Here is a 12,743-nt window from a genome sequence, read left to right as displayed (position 1 = left end):
TTTTTGATTAAATTCTGATTTTTAATAATTTTTATTAAATTTTAAATTTTTTTTATTAAATTCCGATTTTAAATAATTTTTATTAGATTTAAATTTAAAAAATATAAAAAGGGGTAAAGAGTAATTAGCCACCCTAAGATTGAATGAGAGAGCTTTGACTCAAATTTTTACTTTGCTTATAATATATATGAATGATATAGGCCTATAGGTCACCTATTAATCATATATATCTTATGCCAGTGAATCAACAAATCACTACTAATGTAATTACACATGCATACGTGCACACAAAAGAAAAAAGAAAAACATCTTCTATTAGAATACTATAGATCACACTTGACTAAACCATGTTGTTTTATGTAAAAGGTTAACATTACCATCAAAACTATTCCCATGATCATTGTTGTAAGCAAGATTCATATCTTTGATGATATCATATCTTTTTTGTTATCGCTCTCTGATTTGTGATTCGTCTGCGTCTCTGGCTTTTGCTGGATTTGAGCGGTATGTGCGGATGCATAACGGTGAGCATCTTCAGGTAATTGTCGTAACTGTTGTGACGTTAAATGGCCCCCATAGTTACCCACAGGCATCATCAAAGGATTGTGATGGTTTTGCTGATACGTAATCGGAGGAGGTGGCTCTAGTGTCGTGACGATATTGTAAGAGGCGAGCTCGTTCTTTGCGACTTGGATTTGGTGCTCAAGGTCTTCAAGCTGACGTTGGAGGTTGTAAATGAGAGGAGTGCAGCCATGGACCGGGTCAAGGAGACGAGCTTGTGCCTCGAAAGCAAGCGAGTTCATGGCATCTTGTCTCTGGTTTGGGTGAATCTCGTTGAGAATTCTAGCCACGTGGCTTGCTCCGAATACCTTGTGGACCGCTGTGTATTTGTCCTGTTGGTTCGCGGGGAAGTAAGGCGCAAACACGCAGGCTTGTATGCATTTTCTCCTTAGGTGCTTGCAAGCCGCGCATGGTGTCGGCATTTTTTCCATGTGAAGAAGATATATATAACAAGATAAGAATCTGCGAAAACAAGACAATGAAACTTATATATTGTGTTTTCGAGTAGAGAAAAAAGAAAAGAAAAATCTGTGCACAAAGAAGATGAAACTATACGTGTTTGTTTTATGGAACTTCTTAAATCAAGCAAATATGGATTGCAAAAATAAATGAACCTAGGAAGTAGGAAAGCTTACGTTCAATGTTATGGAATTAAGGGTAGACATAAAAACCGAAACAACCCGGAAGAAAACCAAAATTCGGTTCTGTTTTAAACCTATATTCCCTAAATTTAAATGAATCCAACCGATGATTCTATATGGAACAGTGAAACAGGAAAAGGAAAAGTAGAGAAAAAATTGTGATTTCTGAACCAGAGTCGGGATAGTGAAATAAGAACTTTTCGGTTCAGAGAGGTCGTGGTTCAGTTATGAAATAGTGAAAACCTAACAACAACAAAAATCGTGATCTGTAAATAATAATGATATAAATTAGCCAATAAGAATATGGAGACGGCGTTATCAGCTCATATATATGTATGAAAACAAAACCTAAAGCATAAGAAGATGAATTTTATAAGCGAAAATCATCAGATTTCTAGAACAAGTTTTATTACAAGTTTTATTGAGAAAGAGAATGAAGTTTTAATGCAAGAAGGTATGTTCATAAAGATTAAACGGGTAATTTTTACAAGAAACTAAAAGGAAAAATCAAAATAGTTTTTTTAGCCTTACTAAAATTCTTTCTTGGCTTTTTACTGCAAGTTTGCTTCGCGGAGGATGAACAACCGAGTAATCCTATTTGACTTGGTCAAAATTTTCGCAGGAAAAATTATCTATATGACAAAAAAATCCAAATTCACAGATTATTTGGACAATATAAATTTTGATTTGTTGATATACAAAAAAAAAAGCATTAAAAATTACACGCTAATTATTTTAAAATAGGTCGGTAAATTTAAAAATATACATAAACTTGAATGCATAATTATCTTAAAAAAGAAAATTTATTTTATTTATCTAATAAATCTTGATTTGTTGAGTCGATAGCTTAAACACGATAATCGAACGGGAAAACTCGGATTATAAGACTCGGTTATCAAATTTTAACTTATTGTCATTGTAAAGATGGGCTCAAGTTTTAAGCCCAGGATAGTTTTTCAAATAGCTAACTTGGGCCCAATAATCTGAAGTTATTTTATCGTATTCGAATGGTATTCGTCTCCGGAGCCATTTCTCGTCGCCGGATCTAAGCCAGTCATTGACCAATTTCAGCAATCTCCCATGGCGGAATCAAGTTTCGAGTATGCTTCTTCGTGCTTCTCGTTCTCTATACCTCTGATCTTTTAGTCTTAATTTTCTTATTCTATATTAATGCCGTAACATTTTAGCCATCAATTTATCAGCGCACTGTTCTCCAATCGATATGTGTACTATTTTGATCTGATCGTCTAATGTTGGGTTTCTCGTAGTTCCGTAGATCGCGATTATGCTGAAATTGTTGTTGTTCGTCATGGAGAAACATCTTGGAATGCGGAGAGAAAGATCCAGGTAATTTTCTTACATTCAACTGCGTAATAATGGTTTTGTAGCTGTATCTTTGGCATCGAACTTGACCTAATCCCCAAAAAGAAATCTTCATGTTAATATTTCGATATCTTCATCTTGTATCAGCTAGTCCCGTAATTCTCGCTGTGAATCTGTATATTTTTTTTTCTCGGATTATATGTAGAAATATGGTAAAAAAAAACTTTTTTTTGTTGCAGGGTCATTTGGATGTTGAGCTAAACGATGCAGGAAGACAACAAGCAGAAAGAGTATGTGTTTTCACCTTTTAACATTTGTGTTTTGATTCTTGCTTGAACCTTGAATGAAGATGATGATGATGATGATTGATGGCTTTAAATCTTTTTAATTTCCATTTGAAAAAAAGGTAGCTGAGAGGTTATCAAAGGAGCCTAAGATATCTCATGTCTACTCATCTGACTTGAAGAGAGCCTTTGAGACTGCACAGATAATTGCAGCTAAATGCGGCAAGCTTGAGGTATTAACCAAAATTCCAATTTTAAGTACATGTATAAGCTATGTGCTACTAAAAGTCTCCACCTTTGTGACCTTTTTGGTAGTTTAGGTTGTTAGCAGATGGATCTAAGTTCTAAGAGTAACTTCTTTTATCTACCATTTTGAAGCTGAATCTAGACACACCATAGATGTTCAACTGTGTGTAATGTTGTGCAGGTACTTACTGATCGTGATTTGAGGGAAAGACATTTAGGTGACATGCAAGGTCTTGTGTATCATGAAGCTTCAAAAATGCGCCCGGAAGCTTACAAGGCCTTCTCATCTAACCGCACAGACGTTGATATCCCAGTATGATAATAATTCCACCAAGAAAAGCTTTAGTATATGAATGATGATGCTTGGTTTCTTGAATTACTGCTCGTTTATATGAATGAAGGGTGGAGGAGAAAGTCTTGACAAACTCTATGATCGATGTACATCTGCATTGCAGAGAATCGGCGACAAACATCAAGGTTTGTTTCTTTCTCACAAGTAATATGTTCGTCAATCAAAGTATTGTGTGTTTTGACTTGCTTGTGGTGATGATGAAGGTGAAAGAGTAGTAGTGGTGACACATGGAGGTGTAATTCGATCTCTCTACGAAAGAGCTTGTCCAAGTGCAGGGAAAGTTGAAAAGATTCTTAATACATCGGTTAATGTGTTCCGTTTATTCGACGGAGACAAATGGACAATCCAAGTTTGGGGCGATGTGACTCATTTGGACCAAACCGGTTTCTTACAATCCGGTTTTGGTGGTGACAGAACCTCTGGTTAGATTCTCAATACTCTTCCCACTGAGGTTTTCTGTAATTTAAATTTAACCCCATAACTTTGAGGTGAATCCTAAGTTGGGTCCTGGTAGCCAGTAATTGAGAGGATTGATTTGCTGTAAGTTACAAATATTTTTTCGTACAGTCAAAGGATAGATGGTCCACTAATTAATAATTAATCACATTGATTCTCACGCCTCTGCTAAACTTTTTAAAAATCATCATTTTCTAGTAAAGAAACCAAATTTAGTTTTCAATAATACGTCGTCTGATCAATTTGGACTTTTGAGTTTTGACCATTAATATATAAATATAGTTAACTGATTAGTTGGCTGTAAGCCGAATTAATTTTTGATGCCATAACTAAATGACTTACTGATCTGCTGAAATTATTATTATTGGTAATTTTTTGCAACAGAGCGCAATAGAGCTGACGATGAAATAATATTTTTAAAAAATATATATATATGTGACATTGAACACTGAAAATAATCAATGTTGGAAATGAAATAAGATTCTGGAGGGGGACCAAATCGTGGTGTCCCAAATAATCTCTATTTAAGATACAAGTGTTGGAGTTTGAGAATAGAAACATTGAACAATGAAGTGTTTAGTAACTTGACTGAACTCTTAAACTAAAACTAGCTACCCTTCGATGTAACATTGGGATCATAAAAAAATTTCTTCTTCTTGTATTTACGGAATTACCCCCCTGAGTCACCTTTAATTTTGCCGCCATCGCTATCAAAAAGGAAAAGAGAGAAAGGTACGTTGAGTCCATTTGACCATTGGCCCCAGAGCTCTCTCTGATTTTGGCGGCAATGGGTAAGGGTAAAATTGGCAAAAATATAAATAGGTGAACAGAGTAGAGATGTGTTATTTTCCTAATCTCCATGATTGTCATCATTATGAATTTATGAGTATGGTGTTGTTGCTTTCTTTCTTCGGATTTTTTTTTCACTGACTGATATTTTCTTTTTTCTTACACTGAAGTCTATATATGGTGATAAAATAAAAATTGCGTCTGATACAAATTATTCACTAGTTCTGAGAAGATTATATTATGTAAGTTCAACCATGCATGTTGTCATCAAATAATCACGTTTGAGAATATAAATGTTGTAGCTCAAGATTGTGATACAAAAGAAAATCCCTTTTTATAATTATTATTGAAAATTAAAAGACCAAAAAACAGAAGGAGAAAAATGTAAGAGTAGAGCGGAATCGTGGAAGAGGAGAATAAAAAGGGTGGCCATATTTTATCATTGCGGTGCACCATGCGATAAAATCATAATCTATGTATATCACTTTACATATAATTTTCCTACACCATATATCATAAGATTTTCGAAGTTGACTTTGGAATCTTTAGTGGAATAACGACTAGATTTATTTTATTATCCCGTATTTTAATGAGGAGGCACAAAATTAAATAAAGGCTAAAAGTCCATTCATATTCTTGGATCTTGTTGTAATAGTTTTTTTCTTTTATTCTCTGATATTATTATGAACGATTTCTAATTAAAGAAAAAATGACAAGGTTCATGGGATGTTTAACCTTGTGCCGCTAGTTAGTCACCTTGACAATGTGATCTGCTCACGTATTTTACACACAATTATCATTTGATCCTAAATTTTGGTTTACGATTTCTGATTTTTTATCACATATACAGTATATTGATCCTATAATGTTATTAATCACAACTTCTAGATATACACTGAAATACTATATATACATATATATATATATACACTTTCTCCCTAAATAAAAAACAAGCACACCATCTTAATTAGTTACTCGGGAAAACTTATAAAATATATATAAACTCAAAGAGTTATTTTTTGTCGCATCTGTGTTATTATCATTTATAAATTGTAATTCTATTTTTAGTGGACATACAGTACGTATTTGAAAACGTAAACGAAATATTAAGTAGCTCAAACGCAAACGGCAAACCAATACCAATCAAATCATGATTACGAATCTATAAATACTGAAATAATCACTTTTTCTTTGAACTGTTTGGCAGTTTAGTAAGGGTTTCAGACTTTCAGTTGGATGGAAGAGAAATAGAAAGAAGATATACCCAAAACTGGTTACAAAATGATGTTAATTTTAATAGGGGACAACGAATTTGTCAAACATACCTATCGTACAGGGATACATAATGAATATGTTTACCACTACGTGTGCATGCATTTGAAATTCTAATAATACGATTATAAGTGGGTAAAATTATAGCTAGCTGCAAAATTTGAATTGGCTTCTCAAGATGTCGGGTGCAACAAGTAACTAAGCAAAGCTCATATTTCATCATGACTGATCTCATACGAACAAATATATATATATATATAACATAATCATTATTAGTTTTGCAGTCTCACGTTGTATTGTCTAAGTTTAAAACATTAATTAATTACATGAAACCTCAAACATTTGAATCAAATTTTTCCGCCTATAACGTAGCTGAGATTTGTTTAAATTGTCAAAATCTACACGTAGTAGTAGTTATAAATATTTTAGTTTGTGTTCTACGTGAAAAAGGTCGTTGACCAATGACCATAACGAAATTGGATTGCAATGACGATTAATACCATTGCGAGGACAAATATTAGAGAAGCCAGCTTTTTGTATCGATGGATCATGGAAGCATCGAATAGAGTCCCCACCACACACAAAATCCAAATGGCAATAGCGTTAATTAAGGAAGGAACAAACCTACTTCTATATATATTCACTATTTGCTACTATTAAAAGTTTTAATTATTTATTATTGTTATTTAACGAGCTGGACCACCACACTCCTTCATACTGGGTCCCACTTTACCCACCAGTCCACCACCTCCCTCTATTCCTCCTTACGTCGATCTCCGATTATTATTACATCACATTTTCCTACAGCCTCTCTTCTAATTTTGGTATGTTTACTCAAATTAAACAATTATAACTAGAAATTAACTTGCGCTATGTAACACTGAGGAAATGTTCTTCAGCTTCAATTAGGTGAAATTGTTTTGAAAATTTATTATTGGTATAAATTTTATAGATTATTGTGTATATTATTATTTTTGGTTTAATTTCAAAAATTTATTAAACCGTTAGATATTACTGATTTTATCTGATTTTTAAAAACATATAATTATTAATTATTATGTGTCAAACATTATTAAAATATGTTTATTATTTGCGAAACTCAAAACATATTTTATAAATTAAGAGTTGAACATTTTTGGATAAAAGGAAGGAAATAAATTTGATTAATAGTAAAAATAAATTTCAATGAAAACTTTAAGAAAAAATAGTGTCTAAACAATCGAAAACAAAAGAAATTTTATTTCATTATGACTTTCTTTTTTACAATTTCTTAATCATAAATCAAATTCTTATTTGGAGTTTATTTTGATTTGTTTACAGATTTCTATTTTCCTAGCAAATCATCTTTTTCTATATTGCTGTAATATTATTTTTCAATAAGTTTTCAATAAAAAACACTATATGATGATATACAGCTTAGAAACCGAAACTAGAACTAGGGTGCAAAGTTTTTTCTTAAGATAAAATAATTATAATTTTAGAAATTTCGATTGACTTCTTTGAGATTTCTGAACCAATGATAAATTTCTGACAAATCATTCACTGATACTGTTTTACAAAAAGTGTGGCTTTATAAATTTTGTTTTAAATAGACTTCCTACTTTACCTTTTATTAAATATTAAAAAACTTTAAATATAAACAATTCTTTTTGTATTTAAATAGCGAGAATACAATGGTTGGACTGTAATCTTATAGGAAGTGTCTATACTGTAGAACTAGAGTCTCTATACATTGTCTTACAAAATAATCATAAGGTCTCAATAGTATCGACAAAACAAAATTTATTGGAAAATGTCGTATAATGGTTTGTTTTAATAATTTCGTATCATAATCGAGTTCAAATTCGATAATCTACGTATAAGAATTATAGTTAACAAAAAACTGATACCATCAAAAAACATTTAAACTAGTTAGTATATCGATTTTTATTTTTATTTTAAGATAGATGAGTGATAATTTTCATCTAGTTTTTTTTTTTCTTCTCACATTTTGTTGTGTGTGTTTTTGCTAAAGGCATGTGTTACCTTTTGATATACACACAATGAAAAGTTTCATTTTTGTTTAATGGAAATACAAAATTATGAATACTAATCAAAATATGAATAGTTGGGTTACTATTAGCGGCCTTACCAAAAAAGGTTATCCGAATTGAAATCTTGTGCACATTCAAGAGTTGGCAGGATTTTAAATGCATCTGTATATCTTTAATAATACGATACCCCTGTCGATGTCTATTAAATTGTCCAATTATTCTCTTCTCAAATAACTTATTCAAATAAACTATAATTAATGAAGTTAGTTAGACTTTATTTTCTTGACTGAGATAATACCAAAATTCATATTCATTACAAAGTACATAAAATCATTATACATCGCCATAAGATTATTTATGTCCCTCGGCTTTATAAGTCTGGGCGTTATCGAATTTTCCGTCTCTTCCAGATGTCTTCCCGAGTATCTCTATTTATCAAAATATGAGTTTTCTCTTTTGGAAAACAAAAGAGCAAGACATGACAAATCCTCAAAATGATGTATATCCTTGGATCCTATGGTTTATTTGGAAAGCAAAGAACGAGAAAATCTTCAACGGGAAAGAAATTTCCCCGGAAAACATCTTGATCCACGCGAAGGTGGAAGCAGAAAGTTAGAGATTAGCAAACCAAGCTGAAGACGATGATGATGCTCACGTTGAGGCGTTGGCCCCCCTCCGGTCCCGATATCACTACCCGAGGTACCGCAGACCCCGATATGCTGGATTGATGCTTCTTGGATCAATCACGGACAGATTAGCGGTCTTGGTTGGAGTTTTAAGGATGGCAGAAGAACAGAGATTTTTGGTCTACAGAGATGTCGTAGAAGCCTCTCGGCTCTTCACGCCGAGATGGATTGCCTCTTATGGGCTATGTCATGCTTGAGAGAAAGACAAATGACGTCGGTGCATTTTCAGACTGACTGCTCAGATCTTGTGAGCATGTGTGAATCACCAGCAGACTGGCCATTCTTTAGGACAGAATTGGAATCCTCTCGTATACTTCGCGAGAGCTTCTCAGAGTTTACCTTATCCTATATTCCGAGAATTTAAAATGTCCGGGCGGATAGTCTTGCAAAAGGAGCTCGAGCGAGAAAAGTTATTTTTTTCCAAATCGATCATAACGAGCCGGTCGAAGATAGATTGTAATAGTTGGATAGCGGAAAAAAAAAATTATTCATACTCCGTTTAAAAAAGGGAAATTTTTCACTGAATCCTCTCCTATTTTTTAGCTTGGTCTTTGTCTTTTTATATACACGAATTTATTATGTCACCAAGAAAAAAGATAAATAAATTTGTTAATACAACAACTACTTACGATGTATTCACTTGTACCGTAAGCTGCGTAACAAATTAAGTAATTAGGAGTAATTAGTTTACCGATTTAAAACACTAGTTAATTCTTGACCCAAAAAAAAAACACTAGTTAATTGTAATTAGTAGTTGTTCAATGTAATTTCTTTTAAAAAGCGAACGTATCGTCGTTTCTCTCTTAAACTCATTCTCTTGGATCCAAATCTTTCGCCATCGACAAAGGAGACAATTCCAAAGAAGAAGAAGCAAAAGAAAAGAAAAAAAATTTCAGTTCCCCAAATTATAAAATCGGGAGGAGAGAACAAAAAAAATCTCCGTTTTTCGTTTGCAAGATTTGAAAATTTTGAAAAGTTTTTTGCTTTTATTTCTGGACTTGTTTTGTCTTTCTCTGAGCTGTTTGATTTCGAAATGGTGCTCTTGAGATTTTGATCTGTGTGATGCGAGAGGTTCTTGATGGGTCTCTGTACTTCGAAATCTCACCCTAGTCCGAATTCTCCAAATTCCGACCGAATTCCGGCCGGGAATAGTCCTCTTCCGGCGTCAGAATCCGTCAAGCCTCCTCCTTCTTCAAGCTCCTCCGTCAATGGAGCAAACCCTGACGGCGACGGCGATCAGTGTGTAGCAAACAATGAAGGGAAAAAGTCGCCGTTTTTCCCCTTTTACAGTCCGAGTCCTGCTCACTACTTCTTCTCCAAGAAGACTCCGGCGAGATCTCCGGCGACTAATAACGCCAGCGGAAACTCTACGCCGAAGCGATTCTTCAAACGGCCGTTTCCTCCTCCGTCTCCGGCTAAACACATCAGAGCTGTCCTCGCGAGACGGCACGGCTCCGTGAAGCCGAATTCGGCGGCGATTCCTGAAGGTAGCGAAGCGGAAGGAGGCGGAGTGGGTTTGGATAAAAGCTTCGGATTCTCAAAGAGTTTCTCGAGCAAGTACGAGCTCGGTGATGAAGTTGGTCGTGGCCATTTTGGATACACTTGTGCTGCTAAGTTTAAGAAGGGTGATAACAAAGGACAACAAGTCGCTGTTAAGGTTATTCCCAAAGCAAAGGTTAGTACTTTTTGATTGTCTCTTTTCGGTTTGTGGTGACGAGATCTGATGATGCTTGCGGAATTGTTCAATGTGATTCGTCCTGCAAAGCTTTTCAATTTCATTTTGGTGTGAGATTTAATGTTTGGATTGATTTTTTTTTTTTTTGTGATTTGTTGTGTAGATGACGACGGCTATTGCCATTGAAGATGTGAGGAGGGAAGTGAAGATATTGAGAGCTTTGTCTGGTCATAATAACCTTCCTCATTTCTATGATGCATACGAGGATCATGATAATGTCTATATAGTGATGGAGTAAGCTTTTTTTCTGCTCAGACTTTATTCCAAATTCAGCATTGGAGAGTCTTAACAAGTGTGTTGTTTTATGTTTGTTGTTTTTTAGGCTATGTGAAGGAGGAGAGCTTTTGGATAGAATACTCTCAAGGTAAAGGGAGACTACACTTTAGAAGTAGGATTGTTTGTTCTCGTGGATCGTTTTTTTATTGAACTCGATGGTGTTTTATGTGCAGAGGTGGGAAGTACACGGAGGAGGATGCAAAGACTGTTATGATTCAAATATTGAATGTGGTTGCCTTTTGTCATCTCCAAGGTGTTGTACACCGAGATCTCAAACCCGAGGTGATAAAAAAAAAACTCTTTACTTCTACTTATACATTTCATGTTCATCACGATCCTATTGAAGTTGACTTTAAACACTCTTCTTGATCAGAATTTCCTTTTCACCTCAAAAGAAGACACCTCTCAATTGAAGGCAATAGATTTCGGTTTGTCAGATTACGTGAGACCAGGTAAAGCCCTCAGATTATACACCATATGTATATTTATATTCAAGAATCAAGACACCAACATTTATTTATATACTTTTACAACTCCATTTGCAGATGAGAGGCTCAATGATATTGTTGGCAGTGCATACTATGTAGCACCTGAAGTTCTACACAGGTCTTACAGTACAGAAGCCGATATTTGGAGTGTTGGTGTGATTGTTTATATTCTACTGTGTGGAAGCAGACCGTTTTGGGCTAGAACGGAATCAGGAATCTTTCGTGCTGTTCTAAAAGCAGATCCGAGTTTTGACGACCCTCCATGGCCTTTGTTATCTTCAGAGGCGAGAGATTTCGTGAAGCGGCTGCTAAACAAAGACCCGCGTAAAAGATTAACAGCTGCTCAAGCATTAAGTAAGTGCTTAGAAAGCATACACATTTGTTTGAATGTGAAAAAAGTTGTAATCTTTTTCCATTGTTTCACAGGTCATCCATGGATAAAGGATTCAAATGACGCCAAGGTTCCATTGGATATTCTGGTTTTCAAACTTATGAGAGCTTATTTACGATCATCGTCTCTCCGTAAAGCTGCATTAAGAGTGAGTGGATCAGTTCTTTCTTTGTCAGTATTTCTTACTGAAATGGGCACTTCTTGGTTTTGCTTACCATTCACCATTTTCTTGCAGGCCTTGTCAAAAACACTCACGGTTGATGAACTGTTTTATCTAAGGGAGCAGTTTGCTTTACTAGAACCTAGCAAGAACGGAACGATAAGCCTAGAAAACATCAAATCGGTAAGTGTTTTCTACTTCTTCCGTCTTATTTTTAGTTTATTTTCTTGTATGCTTTGGGTTATTTATCATGACACTGCCTCGAACGCTCTCTTTGTTATAGGCTCTGATGAAAATGGCTACAGACGCGATGAAGGATTCACGTATACCTGAATTCTTAGCACAAGTAAGAGCCTTAAAAACTGAACAACTTAATGTTTGAATAGCACAATTTTGACTTGAAAAATTGCATCTTTTTTGGACTATCTATAGCTGAGTGCTCTTCAATATAGAAGAATGGACTTTGAAGAGTTTTGTGCAGCAGCATTGAGTGTTCACCAGCTAGAAGCTCTTGACCGATGGGAACAACACGCTCGTTGTGCTTATGAGCTTTTCGAAAAGGAAGGAAACAGACCCATCATGATCGATGAACTCGCTTCGGTCTGTGCTTTTTATTAACTCAAATGTAGAAGAAATCTCTGTGTTTTTGAAAAATAGCTCTAATTAACTAACTCATCGGTTAAACTTATATGTTTCAGGAACTTGGTCTTGGTCCATCTGTACCGGTTCATGCAGTGCTTCACGATTGGCTTAGGCATACCGATGGGAAGCTTAGTTTTCTGGGGTTTGTGAAGTTGTTACATGGTGTGTCTAGCCGCACTATTAAAGCTCATTAGAAGGGTTTTAGACTTTTAGAGAGATTTGTCTGAGATCTCTTCTCTCCCAAGAGCTTTGGATCTTTTGGGTTTATAGTATGGCTTTGGCTTTTGTAATGAAAGCTGAGAAGAAAAAAGCAAAACAAAAAAAAGAGTGTAGCCAAAAAGAGAAGTTTGTGTGTGTTAGTTTGTAGAGGATGAGGGTATTTTCCAAATTTGATCGCCAGACAAGGGC

At 34.7% G+C, this 12,743-nt stretch overlaps 3 protein-coding genes across 4 annotated transcripts; 2 read left to right on the top strand and 1 right to left on the bottom strand.

Moving 5' to 3' along the window:
- Nucleotides 1-416: 416 nt before the first annotated feature.
- LOC18021344 (LOB domain-containing protein 28) lies at nucleotides 417-992 on the bottom strand. The gene has a single exon (XM_006403963.1). It carries the CDS (start codon nucleotides 990-992, stop codon nucleotides 417-419), a length of 576 nt encoding a protein of 191 aa, XP_006404026.1.
- A 1,213-nt stretch (nucleotides 993-2,205) lies between these two features.
- On the top strand, nucleotides 2,206-4,023 carry LOC18021168 (phosphoglycerate mutase-like protein 4). The gene is made up of 7 exons (XM_006403962.2): nucleotides 2,206-2,302; nucleotides 2,471-2,549; nucleotides 2,765-2,815; nucleotides 2,932-3,042; nucleotides 3,237-3,368; nucleotides 3,457-3,532; nucleotides 3,611-4,023. Exons 1-7 carry the CDS (start codon nucleotides 2,283-2,285, stop codon nucleotides 3,832-3,834), a joined length of 693 nt encoding a protein of 230 aa, XP_006404025.1. The 5' UTR covers nucleotides 2,206-2,282; the 3' UTR covers nucleotides 3,835-4,023.
- A 5,415-nt stretch (nucleotides 4,024-9,438) lies between these two features.
- Nucleotides 9,439-12,729, top strand: LOC18021167 (CDPK-related kinase 5). Of its 2 annotated transcripts, XM_006403961.2 has the most exons (11): nucleotides 9,444-10,318; nucleotides 10,482-10,612; nucleotides 10,701-10,742; nucleotides 10,828-10,936; nucleotides 11,028-11,106; nucleotides 11,200-11,496; nucleotides 11,569-11,681; nucleotides 11,769-11,876; nucleotides 11,977-12,039; nucleotides 12,126-12,293; nucleotides 12,392-12,729. In XM_006403961.2, the coding sequence occupies exons 1-11, from the start codon at nucleotides 9,722-9,724 to the stop codon at nucleotides 12,527-12,529; spliced, it is 1,845 nt and encodes a 614-aa protein (XP_006404024.1). In that variant the 5' UTR covers nucleotides 9,444-9,721; the 3' UTR covers nucleotides 12,530-12,729. The 2 variants fall into 2 exon arrangements, with proteins under 2 accessions (XP_024013480.1, XP_006404024.1); XM_024157712.1 differs by having other exon boundaries at nucleotides 9,439-10,318; nucleotides 11,028-11,496.
- Nucleotides 12,730-12,743: the final 14 nt, after the last annotated feature.

This window comes from Eutrema salsugineum, unplaced genomic scaffold, assembly GCF_000478725.1.
Source record: "Eutrema salsugineum unplaced genomic scaffold, Eutsalg1_0 scaffold_16, whole genome shotgun sequence".
Taxonomy (NCBI): Eukaryota; Viridiplantae; Streptophyta; class Magnoliopsida; order Brassicales; family Brassicaceae; genus Eutrema; species Eutrema salsugineum.
Note: the sequence above shows the minus strand (reverse complement) of the source record. Positions and strands in the feature narration are given on the sequence as shown.